A 17,307-nucleotide genomic window follows, 5' to 3' on the forward strand; every position below is an offset into this window, starting at 1 on the left:
TCCCTCTCCCTCTGAAATCAATAAAAACATTTTTTTTAAAAAAAAAGAAGAAGAGAACACAGCTCTTACAAAGGAGGCACTCTTTAATCTCTTTGTCTGAAGCTTATAAGAGAACGTGAAGGAGAGTCCTATAATTTGGAAATTTAGGTAGCTAACAAATCCAGCTATTTCTATACCACAAACCCAAGCAGCTAAAGGTTGTGGCTACATAGCAGCAAGTAATGTACCAAGGACTTAATGGGCTGTGTCCAAAGAGCACAGAGTCTCTAGCTGGTCAATGACTGAACTGCTTGAGCATCCAAAATAATAACTGTCATTGACTGAAATGCTCAAATATATAAAATATCCATGATTTCACAACTTGGGGCGGGGGGGGAGCAGCTATCCTATATTAAGAGACATGCACATAAAATTAAACTATACAGCCCTGACTTTAAAAAAGAAACTACTATAAAAAATACTTTTGATACAATCTATGAAATATGATTATGGATTATATATCAGATATTGCCAAAATTATTATTTGTCTAGTTAAGTTGATAATGGAATGGTGTTGATATAAAAACTATCCAAAAAAAACCCCCAACTATCTATTTTTTGTCTATACCAAGGTATGCAGATTTCAAATAACATAATATTTTGGAGATGCTTAAAATGCTTTAGAGAGAAAAAAAAAGATGAAGTTATATTTTAATTACTGTTGAATCCAGGATCTAGGAGATGACTATATGGGAGTTTTTTGAACAATTGTCTTTTTTTCCTTATGTTTAAAATATTCACAATACAAAAATTTAAGTCCAAAAAAACCCCACAAAACAGCAGCAACTAAATATAACCACAAAAGTACAGCCTTAGCAGGAGGTACAACTCTTTCACACAAGGCCGATCGCCCTGCTGACAAAGCTGGCACCATACACCTAAACATTAATTTGAGATTTGAAAGGGGGAAATGAGTGATTCACAGAGGCCACAGAATAGTCTTCAGGTATAAAAATTACATTAGAGAAGGTTTTTTGCCCTTAATTCACTCATGGAACCAACCAAAAGTCCACTGCAATTCTGCCAAAGACATTGCAAAACTGGCCATCAATAGCATAGACTACTTAATCCTTAAAGCAGCCTGCAAGCCACTGAACATGCAAAGTTAGGAAGCAAGTTGTGAAACCTGTGCAGCTGCAAATGGGGTGCACCATCCAAATGCCAGTCTCCAATGTGCCAGGGAGGACGATTAACAGATAAGAATCTCCCAGAAGGTACGGATGGGACCATAAAGCACAATAGGCAAGGGAGTTTTGCTGATAGCAAAACCAGGTGCTGCCAGACAGGTTTAATATCGAATTTATTCTATTGGTAGGAAAGGGAGTCTTTGAGATGTCTGCACAGCAGAATTTGCTGCAAGACCTGTGGTGCTCTGTGGGGCCCATTCTCCCATTCTTGGACAACAAGCTTTCACTGAAGTCATCCTGTTCCTATCTGATTTGTTCATTGACTGCATGGAGGGCAAATAACTTACATATTATAATATTAATTCATAGAGGAGCATTCCACAAGAAATCACATTCACAACTGTACATCACCCAAAGATGGATGCAGGGCCAATGAGACTTAGGGTCTCCCCTTTGTGAGGAAGGCCAGTAAAAGTTCATTTGCATGAAGGGTAATTTCATCATCTTATGCAGGAGCATGTGTTGATGATGCTATTTCATGGTTGAAAATTTTCGCTAACTATATATTAAATAAGAGGTTAATATCCAAAATATATTAGAACTCAATCAACTTAATAACAAAAACAAATAATCCAATTAAAATAAGCAGAAATACTAAATAGATATTTTTTCTAAAGAAGACATCATAATGGCCAGCAGGCACATGAAAAATGCTCAGCATCACTAACCATCAGGGAAATGCAAATCAAAACCACAATGAGATATCGCCTCACATCTGTTGGAATTGCTATCAAGAGGACAAGACCACAGGTGCTGGCAAGGATGTGGTAAAAAGGGAACCCTTACACATTGTTGGTAGGAATGTAAATTGGTCCAACCACTATGAAAAACAATATAGAGGTTCCTCAAAAAAATTAAAAACAGAATGACCATATGGTTCAGCAATTCCATTTCTGGATATATACCCAAAGGAAAAGAAAACAGGATTTCAAAGAGATATAAGCACTCTTCATGTTTATCACAATATTATTCACAATAGCCAAGATATGAAATCCACCCAAATTTCAATCAATGGATGAATGGATAAAAAATGCGGTACATGTACACAATGGACTATTATTCAGCCATGAAAAAGGAGGGTATCCTGCCATTTGCAACAATATGAATGGACCTTGAGCATATTATATTAAGTGAAATAAATCAGACAAAGACAAGGACTGTATTATATCACTTCTTTGTGGAATCTAAGAAAGTTAAACCTGTACAAAGCAAAGAGTAAAATGGTGGATACCAGTGGATGAAGGGAGGGAAGAAGAGTAATGTTGTTTAAAGGTACAAGTTTGTAACAAGTAGTTATAGCTTTAGAGATCTAATGCACAGTGTAATAAACATAGACAATAATATTGTACTACAATTATGTAATGTGTTAAATATTACTTTATCAACAATCATATAACAATACATAAATATATCAAAGTAATATGCTGTACACCTTAAGCTTAAAAAAAACCCTCACTTTGGAATTATATGCATGAGAATCCTTACCCCCCACTTGTAAAGAGACATCCCAGATGTAGCTTTCACCAACCAAGAGGTCAAAATATCCGAGAATTATCTCGGAATGGCTGCCAGCTTTTGCCTTAGAGATCTGCTTTCCTCAAATACCTAGACTTAGCAATTAGAAAGCCTATATTCAAATGTGCAGTGTAGTTTCAATAGGAGCTGATTGAGTTGAAATCTTACATAGTTTTCCTAAAACTGTGGAGATATGTACTTGAATCCAAAATCTAGCCTGAAATTTTTGGCCAAAGGCCCAAACTCTGAGCAATGTTTGAACCCACCTGGCCTTGTGACAATTTGTTCTCTTACATAAAACTGCTGAAAATCAAAGCTAAAAGCCTTCATCAGGAATTATAATATAGAGTATGATTAAGAGGTGTTTGCCTAAATACAACCCAGAGTTTGAGACAATAACCACTGAATACCAGTATTCTTGTTAATCATGTCAAAAATGACGACTGATCAGCACTAGACCTAGAGTTAATTTTTTTCCTAAGCAGTGAAGATCTGACTAGAATAAACTTATCTTAAAAATAAATTACAATTGTTTTTACATTTAGTAGGTCAACAACTTTTTTATAATTTTATTAATGACAATGGAACCAGATAATGCTACCAGAGCAATTTTGAATAGGTACAGCTATCAAATTCCTCAAAAAAAAAAAAAAAAAAGAAGAAATGTGGTACTAAGAATCACAATGCAATTAGCGGTGCAGTTTGAGACCTTTAAGTTAATAAATAACAACAGCTAGTACATATTAAGCATTTAATCTGTGTTTAATATTCTTCTAAAAGTTTTATATATATTACTTCTTTTAATCCTCATAACCCTCTGAGATGTGTGTAGTATTTTTCTTCACTTTCCCTTAAGGAGAGAGATTAAATTATCTTCCCAGTATCTCAAAGCTCAAGCCAGAATTTGTCAAAGAATCTCACTAAAAAATATTAAACCATTCAATGTTCAGGGCTTTGCTTTAGGAATGGGAGGGGCGGAGATTCTGGTATTGTCCCTCCTTAAACACAGTACTACTCTTCCCAGTCTGTTTGTACTAAAAATCAGACATGTCTAATTATACAAAATTATGAGAAAGAACAATATATATGAATTCCATTTTGCTCAGGTTTTTTGTTATTATAACTGGTGAAAAGAAATGGAAGTAGCACAATTGAATGATTACATCATTTAATATTCTAGTGACCTTAAGTCAAAACTATATATTTCTTTATGATATTATTTTATTATTCTTAACACACTTTTCCCTATATAAGTGTAACAATAAAAATTGTTACAATATGTTAGAAATAGCATTCTAAGTTTAACTGGTGAATAAATGTTGCTCTAATGAGCATCCTACTAGGTATCATGAAACTATGTGCTCTTCTTATTGCCAACAAAGTTCATTTATTTTTACAACTACATTAACACAAGGTAAATGAGTACAAGTGAAGCTGATTTTGTAACACTGATCATAAAACAGTAATACATGTTAAGTTTATTTTAAGGTACTTTTCAAACACTAAGGGTAGAGATAGCAATATGGAGTCAATGATCCTCACCTTTACAAGTACCTACGAGGATAGCCAGAAACTTCCTGAACTTACCTTACACCACAACACGGCCTGGCCACGTCCAGGGCAGCAGCCACTCCACACTCTGAGACTCTGAAATGCAAGCACTGGAAACATGTTTGTGGGCAGACTGCAGCACTAAGCATTTGCCCAACGTCTTTCATACACTGAAAAAAAACAAGTTTGCTAATTTTGGATCCCTTATCCCTTCTATCCCACCAACCATTTAACTATAAATAAGTGTGTGTATGTGTCTATATGTGTGAATCCATGTATATGCTTATAATTCTAACAATTTCATTTATAACATTATTTCAATCTATGCACATTTTAGTCAACATTTCATTTATTTCCATTCTTTGTAGGTGCCTGTGTAACAACTTCTCATGCCATTCCTCTGTTCTTGCCAGCACACTAAATAACTCCTCTATAACATAATTCACTACGACATAAAGCCTACTGTGATCACCTCAAAGGGAAAGTCTGTCATTCATATTTACATGTCTTGCCCCGAGCTGTAGTCTAGTAATTGCTCAGTAAGTACAATTTAAATTGAAGTTAAACTAAATCTCAACTCAATAACTACCTTAATGGAACCTTCAGCATCTCTGGTTCACTCATTAATTTTCACTTTCATTCAAAAAAACACATACTTATTGAGTTTTTAGTACACTACTAACATTACACTAGGGGCCGAGAACACAAAAGTAAAACCTGAGCCAACTCTCAAGGAAAGTAAGCTGATGAGAAAGGTCAACATGAAAAGAGATAATTACATTATCGAGCAATCCCACTTGGGTACAAACAGGGTGGGCAAAAGCAGATGTAGTTGTGAGAACATGAAACACAGAGTTAATAAAGCCGTTATAATCATCATAAGCAGCATGTCTCTCTCCATACTTCTGCCCACCCCTGTATATCCAAAGGAAATGAAAACAGGATCACAAAGAGATATCCGTGCTGTTATGTTCAAGGCAGCATTGGAAACAACATAAGTGTCCATCAGGGGATGAATAGAGAAAGAAATGTGTTGCACATAAATATAACATATATTCACCCTGTAATATTATTTGGCCAAGAGAAAAAAGGAAATCCTGCCATTTGTGACAACATGGATGGAATTAAGGGCATTATGCTAAGTGAAATAAGTCTGACAGAGAAAGACAAATATTGTGCGATATCACTTACATGCAGAATCTAAAAAAGTAGAGCTCATGGAAACAGGGTAAGAAGGGTGGTTACCCAAGAATGAGAGCGGGAGAGGAATGAAGAGATGTTGATCAGAGTTCAATTTGCTGTTGGAAGATGAATAATCTCTGGGGATCTAATGCACAGCATTGTAAATGATGACAATTGTAATCATTAATTGTAAATGATTACAATTAATAATACCGTACTACATATTTGAAAGTTGCTGAGAGAGTGAATCTTACATGTCTTCACCACAAAAAGGAATGGTAATTACATGACACGATGGAAGTGTCAGCTAACACCACAGTGGTCGTCATATCACAATGCATCAATTATCATGTAGTACATCTTAAACTCATACAATGTTATATGTCAATTATATTCCAATAAAGCTGGAAAAAAGTAAGATACATCAAGAAAGAAAAAAAGAGATAATTTCAGATTTTAAAAAATACAATGAGGCCCTATATCCAGTATACTATAAAAAGAGATATACATGCAGAGGCTAAATGGAGAAACATTCCACAGCATGGGCTCAGTATTACATGGCTATGTTAAAAGTCAGTGGGTTAGGAAAGTTCAGCATAATATACTTCATATATTTTGTTTGTTTGTTTTTGAAAGTGCAAACTACAATAAATCTTGCAGGGTAATTAGGCTTCACGAAATGCTCACTTGCAGGAACAAATGAAGAGAAGTGTACAGGTGACAGGCACAGGACATGTACGTCTGAGTCAGCAGCCGGAGCTTCACCATTACCCTTGGAACTTAAGTATTTAACTTACCTGTTGGAGTGACTTTGAAACCCTGTGAATAAAATTACTCTCTAGGTGAATCCTCACAAAACCTCTGGGTATATAGACTCCTACTGCTAAAAGAATGCACTCGATTAGAGATGCCACCAGCATGTCCGGCAGGGTTGCGGCTGCTAAGTCCTGAAAGCTCATTCAAACACCATGAAGTTAATTTCAATGAGGCTTTTAAAATATGTGTAATTAGATATAGATTGAAGAGTAATCTAAAAATGTTAATTTTCAAGTACTTCCAATGTGCACGTATATATTGCCTTATAAATATAAATGTATATATTTTCCACTCTACTTTAAGGCTTCAAAATTACCAAAGCCAATCTCAATACTTAACAGGTACTTGATACTGTTTTGAACCTAGTTATACCATGTATATCATTCAATGGCATTAACCAATATTTACGACCAATAAACAATACATAAATAACAATGGATTTCAACTTAAAGATTTTCTTCATTTTGCCATCTTCTAAGAAAAAAACATAAAATGTGTTTTATTACACAAGGTAAAGAAAGAATTTTCTACGTAAGAAGAGTATATAACTACCTTAACTGTTTAAACTTAAGTCAGTTTATCAAACCTATAGATATTAATTCTTTCCCCAAAAATGTGCTAAATTGAGTTAAATGGTTTATTTTCTTTAATTTTAAAATTGTCGGGAATATGATAGCCTTAATCAATAAAGGTTAACCCTTCCATCAAGTAAAGATTTAAAAACACATTTATGACACTCTGAAAACTGAACATAGATTAAGAAATATTAGGTTCATTCATATACAGCTCACATCACCATTTTTTGTTTCTAGAGGTAAATCCTACATGCTCAGCAGACATTCAAATATACTTATCTAGAGATTCCAAGATGGTGACGGACTGAGTGGAAGTTACACTGACACTCTCCCAGGACCAAACTAGAATTACAACTAAAATATAGAAAAACCACCCTGAATAATCAATTGCAACTGAAGATGAGCTGGACAGCACTCCCATAACCAAGGAGGAAAAGTGGAGACCGCACAGAGACTGGGGGGAAGTGTGGAGGCATAAGAGGGGTGGCTGGGCTCCCACAGGCAGCAGCTAGAGGTCCAGAGAGATATCTCAGCTGTGGGGGTTCCCACTGAGGACTCTGGGCCTAAACCCCAGGCTGGGCTCCACAGCCCAGAGCACCAGAACTGAGAAAGGTGCCCACACAACATCTGGCTGGGAAAGCACCGGGTTTCTGTCTGCCAGGGAGAGATGCTTGAAAATGCAGGCCCCTCTTGAAGAGCCAAGGCACAAGGTTTCGTGTGCAGCCACTCACCTTGGGCTCTGGCGGTGGCAGAGTGGACTAGAGCAGTGTGAGGAGAATCCAGGAGGGCTGGCTGGGGGAGTAGAGCTCAGAGGGCACCCATCTGGATTCCTGTGCTGAGTCATTCCCCCTTATAGCAGGACATCTTTCTCAGGCAGACATTTAAGTTCCAAGCAGCTTTTGCCTGCTGGGGAAAGCAATTGCCCCACCCTGTTAGAAAACCTCTCACCCCACCCTGTGGAGTTTCATTAAGAGACTGAATAACAGCTTCTGGGTGCTTTGAGTCTGCCTGATCTGCTTCAGGACATGGGGCCTGGAATAGCAGACCTTGGTACACACCTTGGTCCTTTCCAAATGCACCCAGCCCCAGCAGAGGGAACCATAAGCTGTGGAGTGCAGAAAGCTTTGAACAGGGTACCCAGGGCTAGTCACAAACAGCATCTGACATTGGCCTGCACCAAATGTGAGATGACCAAACAAAAGTCTGGGAGTCCTAGCAGATCTACTTAATACATAGAAACAAATCCAAACAGGAACCCAAAATGGGGAGACAAAAAAACAAGCCCCAAATGCAAGAACAAACGAATTCTCCAGAAGAAGAGCTAAATGAAATGGAGATAAGCAATCTATCAGATATACAGTTCAGAATATTGATCATAAGGATGCTCAACACCATGAGAAAAGAAATGGAAACTATGAAGGAAATGAAGAATGACATAGCAGAAATAAAGAATACATTGGAAGGAATTAACAGCAGATTAGGGGAGGCTGAAGATTGGATCAGCCAATCAGAAGACAGGGTAGAAAATATTACTCAATCAAAGAACCAAAAAGAAAAAAACAATTAAAAAGAGGAGGACAGTCTAAGGGAGCTGTGGGACAACATGAAACTAACAATATTTGTATTATAGGAGTGCCAGAGGAGGTCAAAAGTAAGCAGGGGTTAGAGAACCTGTTTGATGACAGAAAACTTCCCTAACCTGGTGAAGGAAAAAGTCACACAAGTTCAGGAGGCACAGAGAGTCCCAAGCAAGAAGAACGCAAAGAGGCCCACGCCCAGACACATCATAATTAAAATGTCAAACATTCAAGACAAAGAGAACATTAAAGGCAGCTAGAGAAAAGCAATCTGTTAAGTACAAAGGAGCTTCCATAAGGCTGTCAGTTGATTTCTTGTCAGAAACTCTACAGGCCAGAAGAGAATGGCATGAAGTATTTAAGGTAATGCAAAACAAGGATCTGAAACCAAGACTATCCAGCAAGGCTATCATTCAAAATAGATGGTGAAACAAAGAGCTTCTTAGACAAAAAAGGTTAGAGGAGTTAATCACCACCAAACCAGCATTGCAAAAAATGTTAAAGGGACTGCTGTAATAAGAAGTTGAAATAGAGAGAAGAAACATAGGAATAAAGAAATAAAATGGCAATAGATAAGTACCTATCAATATTAATCTTAAATATAAATGGATTAAATGCTCCAATAAAAAGGCACAGGGTAGCTGAATGGTAAGAAAACAAGACCCAAATATATGCTGTCTATAAGAGACACACCTCAGAACAAAAGACTCACACAGGCTGAAAAAACAACAAAAAACAAAAAACTTGGTTTTGGAGGACTTTAAGATAGAGACGAGCAGCAATACAGTCATACTAGGGGACTTTAACATCCCACTGACTTCACTGGATAGATCTTACAGACAAAAAAATATCAACAAGGAAACAGTGACCCTAAATGACACACTAGATCAGATGGATTTAATTGACATTTACAGAACATTCCACCCCAAAGCTGCAGAACATACATTCTCCTCAGGTGCACATTGGACACTCTCAAAGATAGACCACATGTTAGGACACAAAACCAGTCTCTACAAGTTCAAGAAGACTGAAATCATATCAAGCATATTCCGGGACATTTATACCATGGAATACTATGCAGCTGTAAAAAATGAAGGATCTCTTACCCTATGAGACAGCATGTTGGTACCTGGAGAGTATCATGCTAAGTGAAATAAGCCAGAGAAAGACAAGTACCACATGATCTTACTCATATGTGGAATCTAATGAACAAAATAGATCCAGAGACACAGAAGCATGGAACAGACTGATGAATCTCAGAGGAATGCGGGGGGGGGGGGGGGATTAACCTAAGAACTTATATGCATAAACCATGGACACAGACAATAGTGTGGTGAAGGCCTGGGGAGGGGGGGGTGCAGGGTGGAGGGGATCAATGGGGGGAAAAGGGGACATTTGTAATACTTACAACAATCAAGATAAATTAAACCATAAAAAAAGAAATATATTTGTCATATTGACTGCACTAAATAGGCATTCTTTTAAAATATTTAAGAGGAAGGGCTCAGGAGTAAGATGGAACTATTCAAACTCTTGCTCAGCTCCATATGGGTCCTATGACCCAGGTATGTGACTTCACCTCTCCAAATCATAGTTTCCTAACCAAAGTATCAGGGAACTAATGCCAAATCAAGGAATGTTACAAATAGTAAAGAAAGTAATGTACAAAAAGTACATCACAAATTTAGGTACTGAGTAAATGTCCTTTTTATTACACATTCTGCATTTTGAAAACAGTCAAATGTTTCCTAAGCTTACAGGGAAAGTATTCAACATCAATATTTATGATATTGCCTGTGGCATAGAACTTGTATCCTACTTTATTACCTAAATGACAATAAAGAAGTTAATGTCATGGGGAAAATGTTATTAAATGTATCAATTTATCAAATGTATAATACAAAATGAAGACAGTATATAAACCATCTGTATAGTATAAATCATAAATTTAAAAAAATATTTATCATGTATACATGCAGAGAAAAAAGATTGGAAGGAAATAAATCAAGATTTTATTAGCAATTTATTGGTAATAAATTTTAAAATTTTACTTTTATAAAATTCCCCTTACTCCCTATGTTATTTTCATATTCAAAAAAGGGCTACTTTTGAATGCCACGTGGAAAATCGTTTCACATTTTTTAACTAACGCCAGCTAATACTTCTGACAATAGAATAGATAATAATCGATGATAATTTCATGCAGATCATGTCTCTTTTTTCCAAAAAGAATTTTTTTCTTTTTAACAAAGACACACTCACACACTCTTGCACACACACATACACACAAGTGGAGAGTTTTAGTATTGTAAGCTCTAAGAGAAATACTTTGCCAAATAAGGCTTGTGATACATTTAAGTCTTTCAGCTTCATTATCTGCATAGCAGTTGACCAACATTCAGCTGCAGAAAGGGTGGCAGGGAAAGCTGAAGCTTAACACTATAAAAAAGATCGAGTTTAGAGACAGTACTATGCCACACTAAAAGTTTAATGCCCTTAATGTGCTTATGAGCCAATGTCATAGCACAGCCTACAAACTTTTGGTTCTCCAACATTTTTGTCATTTTTTTTGTCTGCTTTATCATTACAACTATTTACATGAAATCAGAATCCTGGTGTTTTAAAAGTCGTCTATTCCTTTTTCTAATTCTTCATTGACTCAAAGGTCATTCAGCCATGTGGTTGCAGAAATTTTCACATTATAATTATAGAAATAACCAGTAAGTTTTCAGAAGAAAAAGAAACAAGTCTTTTGGTTTTTTTTTAAGTGATGAACAAAGTTGTTTTCCATAACACAGTGTTTGGTGATACAAGTAGAAGTATTTTTAGACTGGAAAACAATAATTAATTTTAAAGGTATTCATCTAAATAAACTGGCTTTGAAAGAAGTTACTTACAAAGCTTTTAATGCAACAGGCCTGCTAACCTGTTGAATAGCTATTTTAACGTTTTTCAACTCAACTAGATTTCTTCAAGCCAACCAGATGAACTAAATCAGAACTTGAAAGAAAGGATATAAAACTCTAGTAAGACAAATTAGATTTCACAGCCCAGTTCAGTAATAGCATTAATTCACACCAAAAACGGATATACCAAACTTAAAGAATATCAAGGGAAACCCTAGAGGAAGGTGTACTTTGGTACCACATCTTACTCAGCCAACATATGGAGCACAAAACTCAAAGCACTGTAAGAGAAGATCAAGAAACGAGTACTTTGTTTCCGTAAACTCACTGACTATGAGAAATAAAGGATATATGTAACGCTAGTTTTAAGTATGGGTGGTCTGTGTATCACATTTCAAGCAAATAACTATCTATTGTCTATGTCATATAATGGCAACATTTTTTGTCTCCCAGACATTGCTAAAAACAGCCACAAATGCACTTCACAGACACCGCCTCAAAAAGAGAAAGCCGAATCAATCGTTTTTCTTCAAGAAAGAACAATCCATCTTAAATATTAGAATAATATGAAGTGTAATAGTACGAGTATATGTTGCAGAGTCTAAACAACCATCAAATAATGAGTTAAGACTGAGAATAGATAAGAGTGTCCATGGAGCTAAACGAAGCTGGTATTCAATGTTTAATAGCCTGTCTATAACCTTTAGCATTACAACCCAATGACTTGGAGACAAGCACTTAAGGAGATATGAATCTAGCTCAGTGTTTGTCAGAAAACACTGCCAAAGTTTCAAGGCCTGGTGGAGAGCATTAAAACCCTTCTTGGCGCTGAATCAGAGAAGAATTCTGTTGGAGTTGATTCAAAAAAACCTAACTGGACTATGACGGGCAAAGCTAGGTGACTTGAAAGAAGGTGGTTATTAAATGAGTTGTTTCAAACTTCTGAAAGTTTTTATTATTCTATCACTTAATTGCAAAATAATTTTCCAATTAACTTTAAAATTAAATAAACATATGCTATAAAACAAAACTGAAATTTAATATCAACAAGAAATAATCAAGTCTGCACTCTTGTTAACAGCTAACCTTTGCTAATCTTTTATTATAGGTTAAGCACTGTTCTAAGCGCTTTACGTGTACTCTCAAATCCTATTAAATTGGTACTATAATATATTAGGTGAGGAAACTGAGACATAGAACAGGTAAGTAATTTAACCAATATCACACATTTGGCAAATGGCAAGTGTCGTGATTACTCAACCATATGCCATTCCCTTCCTGTTTATACAGGGGGCTAAGGGAAGGAGACAGGAGCAGAAATTGAGATTCAAGTGTATAAATTACAATTCTACAATATTAGAGAAACTTCAAACTAAGTTCATGTGCACCCTGAACTTAAAAAGGTGTTAAAATGACTGAGGCATGTTATACACTAAATAAATATTTGTTGAAAGTACTGTGTCAAAAGGGAAAATCAAAGATAATAAGGCTCTCTTGGGCATTCAGAACACAGTGGACAAACAAGTCCAACAATAATTTTGTTTTTAATGAATAGCACTGATATTCATTTTAAATAGAGATCCCTAAATAAGATAATTACATGCTGTATACTTGCATCATTACCTAAACTGAGTAAGGTGGAAATACAAATATTTTACAATGTGCTTTCATTTACCAATATTAAAAGGAATCTCATCCAAAATAATTTGTGAAAATATGCTGCAGGCCATACAAAACATAAAATAAATGTATGTATAACAGTATTTAATATCAACTTTACATAATAAATTAAAAATGGCAACTATATAAGACTGGTCAACAACTGGAATACTACTCCAAAAGGACAATATTTAATCTGAAATTGTGCATTTCCCCCCACTTGGTAATTATGAGGAAAGTTTTGGGTTGCTTCCTTAGATTTCTGGGACTTTTATGAATGAATCTTAGACTTCATTAGTTATGTGAGCTCATTAGTTATGTGAGTACTCTGCAAATAGTTATTCATAATATGACTATTTCATTTTGTTAACACTTCTAGCTCCAGAAGTGAAATATTCTGAATTAATTCCAAATATCTCTCAAATTACCTTATTAGTTAAATTGGCTGAGTTTCCTACTTCAATATACTATTTTAAGGACTTTTTTCCATAATTTAGAGATAACCTGTTATTACCTCTTTTTTGTTGTCGTTTTTAATCCTCACTGGAAGATATTTTTTTCATTGATTCTAGGGAAAGTAGCAGGGAAGGGGAGGGGAGAGATTGAGCGAGAGAAGAGAGAGGAACATTGATGTGAGAGAGCCACATAAATTACAGGCCCTGACGAGGACCTGGGCTTCTGTGCTCTGGCCGATGCTCTACCCACTGAGCTGCAGGCTAGGGCTGTTATTATCTCTTTATAAACAAACTAATAAGCATTTTTAGGCCCACAACTTTCTACGGGAAAAAGAAACATCACATCTATGAAAGATTCCAAAATGCAAGAAGCTGAACTGCAGAACACATGTTTATATCTTCTCTAACAAACATCACTAACCACATGAAAGCCAAAAGTTCATTTCATGTCATCTTTGGAAATGCTTGAAAATATATCCATGTTGAAATGACATAAACATTTAAGATCTAAAATGTTAATAAAGGTCCCATTGATAAGGGATAAAATTTAAAGAATAATGCTAAAAAGTTTAATTACTTAATATATATTGAAGAGATTCTTTTATATAAGCAATAAAACACTACCTTCCTTTGGATGGCTTTTCTATCTTTTTTTTAATGTTTTTATTGATTTTAGAGAGAGGAGAGGGAGTGGGAGAGGGAGAGATAGAAACATCAACCATGAGAGACACTGATAGGCTGCCTCCTGCACGCCCCCTACTAGGGATGGAGCCCGAAACCCAGGCATGTGCCCTGACCCAGAATCAAACTGCAATAGCCTGGATCCTAGGGCGATGCTCCACCGCTGAGCCACACCGGCCGGGCTCTATCTGTGTTTTTACTGTGCAATATGTCATAATACGTTGACATAATTAAGGCAGCTAGATTTTTATCTACCACTTCAGCGGACACTTTCTTTGCTTCTCTGTTGAAATGCTTTGCTTTCTCAGAAAACCCAGCACTATTAAAAAACATAATCTGAGACGGGGCCTGCTGTGTTTCGTCGCCCTACCTCCAAGGGTCCTGGAATATACAAGGAGCGCCTTCCAATCAAGCTTGCACCTGTGCAAGGAGACGTCCTTTCCACTTCTCCAGTCAAAATAAAGTGCGAAATGGTGTCTAGTTCCCAAACAGTGAGTAAATTACCAAAATAAATACAATTAAAACTGATCTGTTTCTGTCATAGCCGTTCGGGGTACTCTCCCTAACACTACTGGCAAATTTCAAAGCTTCCTGCGTCTTGCCAAAGAAAAGCCGTTTGCCAAACGATGTCCCTGCTGCCATCCCAGCTGGCTTTTCATTTTCCCAAACAGCTCCCTAGTCTGTCTAAACGCCGCTGAGGACGGAGCCCGCCCCGCCTCCATCCCCAGGCCCCCTGATATTCGGTGGAGCTCTTGAACTTGACCCACAGGGCCCTCCTGAGGCGCCCCGCGCAAAGCATCCTGCCCAAGGCTCCCGGAATCGCCCTCATTCCCGGTTCAGAGTACCCCGGGATTTATTCCCCCTGGGAAAGTGGACTCAACAGCCCCCCCACTTTTGCACTTGAGATGCCCAGAAGGAAAATACAACCTCTCTCTCCACATCCCCCCCACACACCCAGAAACAGAGAGAGATGCGCGCACACGCGACCCGTCCTAACCTCCAGCCCTGGCCGCAGCCCTCGGACGTCCGAACTCCCGTTCCCGCCGCCTTCGGCCGAACAGTTTGCACTTGACAAGCGGTCGGGGGAAGTCCGCGGTTTCCCGGGGGGACGGAGCCCGCTTTCCCACCCGCCGCTCCCACGCCCCGGCCCCCGCGGGCTCCGGGGGCACAGCCGTGGCTTCTGGGGCTGCGCCGTCGGAAACCACGGGCCGCGGGCAGCTCCGGCGCCAGGTCCGCACCGACGGGGGGAGCCTGGGGGCGCCCTGGGCCGGAAACGCTGCGCCTCACGCGATCCCAGGAGCCCGAGAGGCGGGGCGGCCCCGCGCCCGGCCGGCTCTCCCGACCCCTGCCTCCCTCCGTCCGCGGGGGAAGGGAGCCCCGCGATCCCGGGCGCAGGGCGGGCAGAGGCGAGAGCAGGAAAGTTCAGGAGGACCGCGCGGGACCTGCGTGCCCCCAGGGACCAAGGGGGGCTCGGAAAGGAGAACGCGCGAGTCGGGCGCGCCACGCGCCCGCGCCCGCGCCCGCGCCCGCGGGAGAGCCCGCGGCGCCCGTTAGTGAGCCCGCCCCCGGGACGGCGGCCGGCCGGGCGGGGAGGACCGCGGCGGCGCCGGCACTTACGGAAGAAGATGTACTCGGTGTAGCTGCTCCAGATCTTGTCGTCGCGGTACTGGTTGACGAAGGCGGCCGTGCCCGACGAGTTGCACGCCACCATGTGGAAGCCGGCCTCGGACAGGCGGTCGAACGCCTGCTCCAAGTAGGTGAACTTGAGGTAGAAGCGGGACGTGTACTTCTCGGGCGGGCGGTCGGGGTCGCGGCTCTCGTTGAGCGTGTCCCCGAAGACCTCCTTGGCCAGCGCGATGCGCCCGCACACCATGATGCGCGCCACGCGCCGGAACTTGGCGTCCGCCTGGTGGTCGCGCACCGTGGTGTAGGAGCCGCGGTAGCCCAGCGTCAGGAAGCCCGAGCGCCGGTCCGCCGCGCCGCCGCCGTGCGCCCCGGGCCCCGAGGGCGCGGCCGCCGCCCCCCGCAGGAGGAGCGCGTCGCTGCTGCCCTGCGAGAGGTTGTCCTCCAGGTCGCTCTGGCAGCCCTCGTCGTTGAGCGAGTTCTGCTTGGTGACCTTGGGCGACAGCAGCTTGACCAGGTCGGCGAGCTGGAAGTACTCGGCCTCGCGCAGGAGGCGCTCCTTCTCGGGGAAGTGCTCGGGCAGCGCGAGCTGCTTGTCCCGCAGGTAGTCCAGCACGTACCTGAAGAGGAAGCCGTCGCGGTCGATGAAGAAGCGCGCGCGGCTGTCCCTGGGCAGCTCGCCCCGGCGCCGCGCGCCGCCCCGGGGGCTGCAGGGCGCGAACATACTGGCCAGAGTGCTGTCCGGGACGCTGAGCAGCGTCGAGTGCTTGGTCACATACACCTGACCGCCCACGTTCAGCTCCACCACCTCCGGGAAGGGCGAGGGCGCGCAGGGCCCGGGGGCCGCGGCCGCCGACGCCCCGGGCGAGCTGGACGCGGAGACCATCTCGCTAATGGGCAGGATGGTGCTGCCCACGCTGCCCGTGTCCTTCAGAGCCATGGTGCGCCCCGCCGCCGGCCGAGTCACGGGGGAGCCGCACTTCCTCGATCCCGAAGCCGGTGCCCTGCTCCCCGGCGGCCCCCGGCCTCGGCGCGCGCGCGGAGCGCCCTCGGGCCGGGCGGCGCGTTCCTCCGGCCGGGGCGGCCGGGCTCAGGGCTCCGCGCGGCGGCGGCGGCGCTCGGGCTCCATCGGGGGAGCGCGGCAGGAACCGCGGCGGCGGCGCGGGGAGGAGCGGCCGCTCGCGGGGCGGCGGCGGGAAGTGGCGCGGAGACCCGCGGGAGGCGCTCCGGCGGCCGCGCGCCCCTCCTCGGGAGGCGGGGGGGAGCGCAGAGGACTCGCCACCCGGCGGCCGGCGAGCGCGCCGCGAGTCCCGAGCGCGGGCCGTGGCGCTAACTACCCCGCGCAGCCCGGGAGGCGGCGCTGACGTCAGGCCCGGGGCCGGGACGCGGGCCGCGGCTGTCACTTAAAGAGATAAGCGCCGGCGGCGGGCGGCGGGCTGGGGCTGCGGGGCGGGGCGGGCCGCCGGGGGGAGCTGCTGCGCCGCGAGCGCGGGGCGGCGGCGGGGACCTGGGACAGGCGGGGGGCGGACGCCGTCTGTCTT

The 17,307-nt window shown here is 41.7% G+C and overlaps 1 protein-coding gene across 1 annotated transcript in view; it reads right to left on the minus strand.

Moving 5' to 3' along the window:
- The window catches only part of KCTD8 (potassium channel tetramerization domain containing 8), a 171,546-nt gene extending 154,809 nt beyond the window's left edge, over positions 1 to 16,737 (minus strand). Inside the window, exon 1 of the mRNA XM_081161715.1 lies at positions 15,761 to 16,737. Coding sequence (XP_081017841.1) covers positions 15,761 to 16,706 — 946 coding nt within the window. The 5' untranslated portion in view covers positions 16,707 to 16,737. The remainder of the gene's footprint in view (positions 1 to 15,760) is intronic.
- Positions 16,738 to 17,307: the final 570 nt, after the last annotated feature.

The sequence above is a fragment of the Miniopterus schreibersii genome (genome assembly GCF_964146895.1).
Source record: "Miniopterus schreibersii genome assembly, chromosome: 1".
NCBI classification, from domain to species: Eukaryota; Metazoa; Chordata; class Mammalia; order Chiroptera; family Miniopteridae; genus Miniopterus; species Miniopterus schreibersii.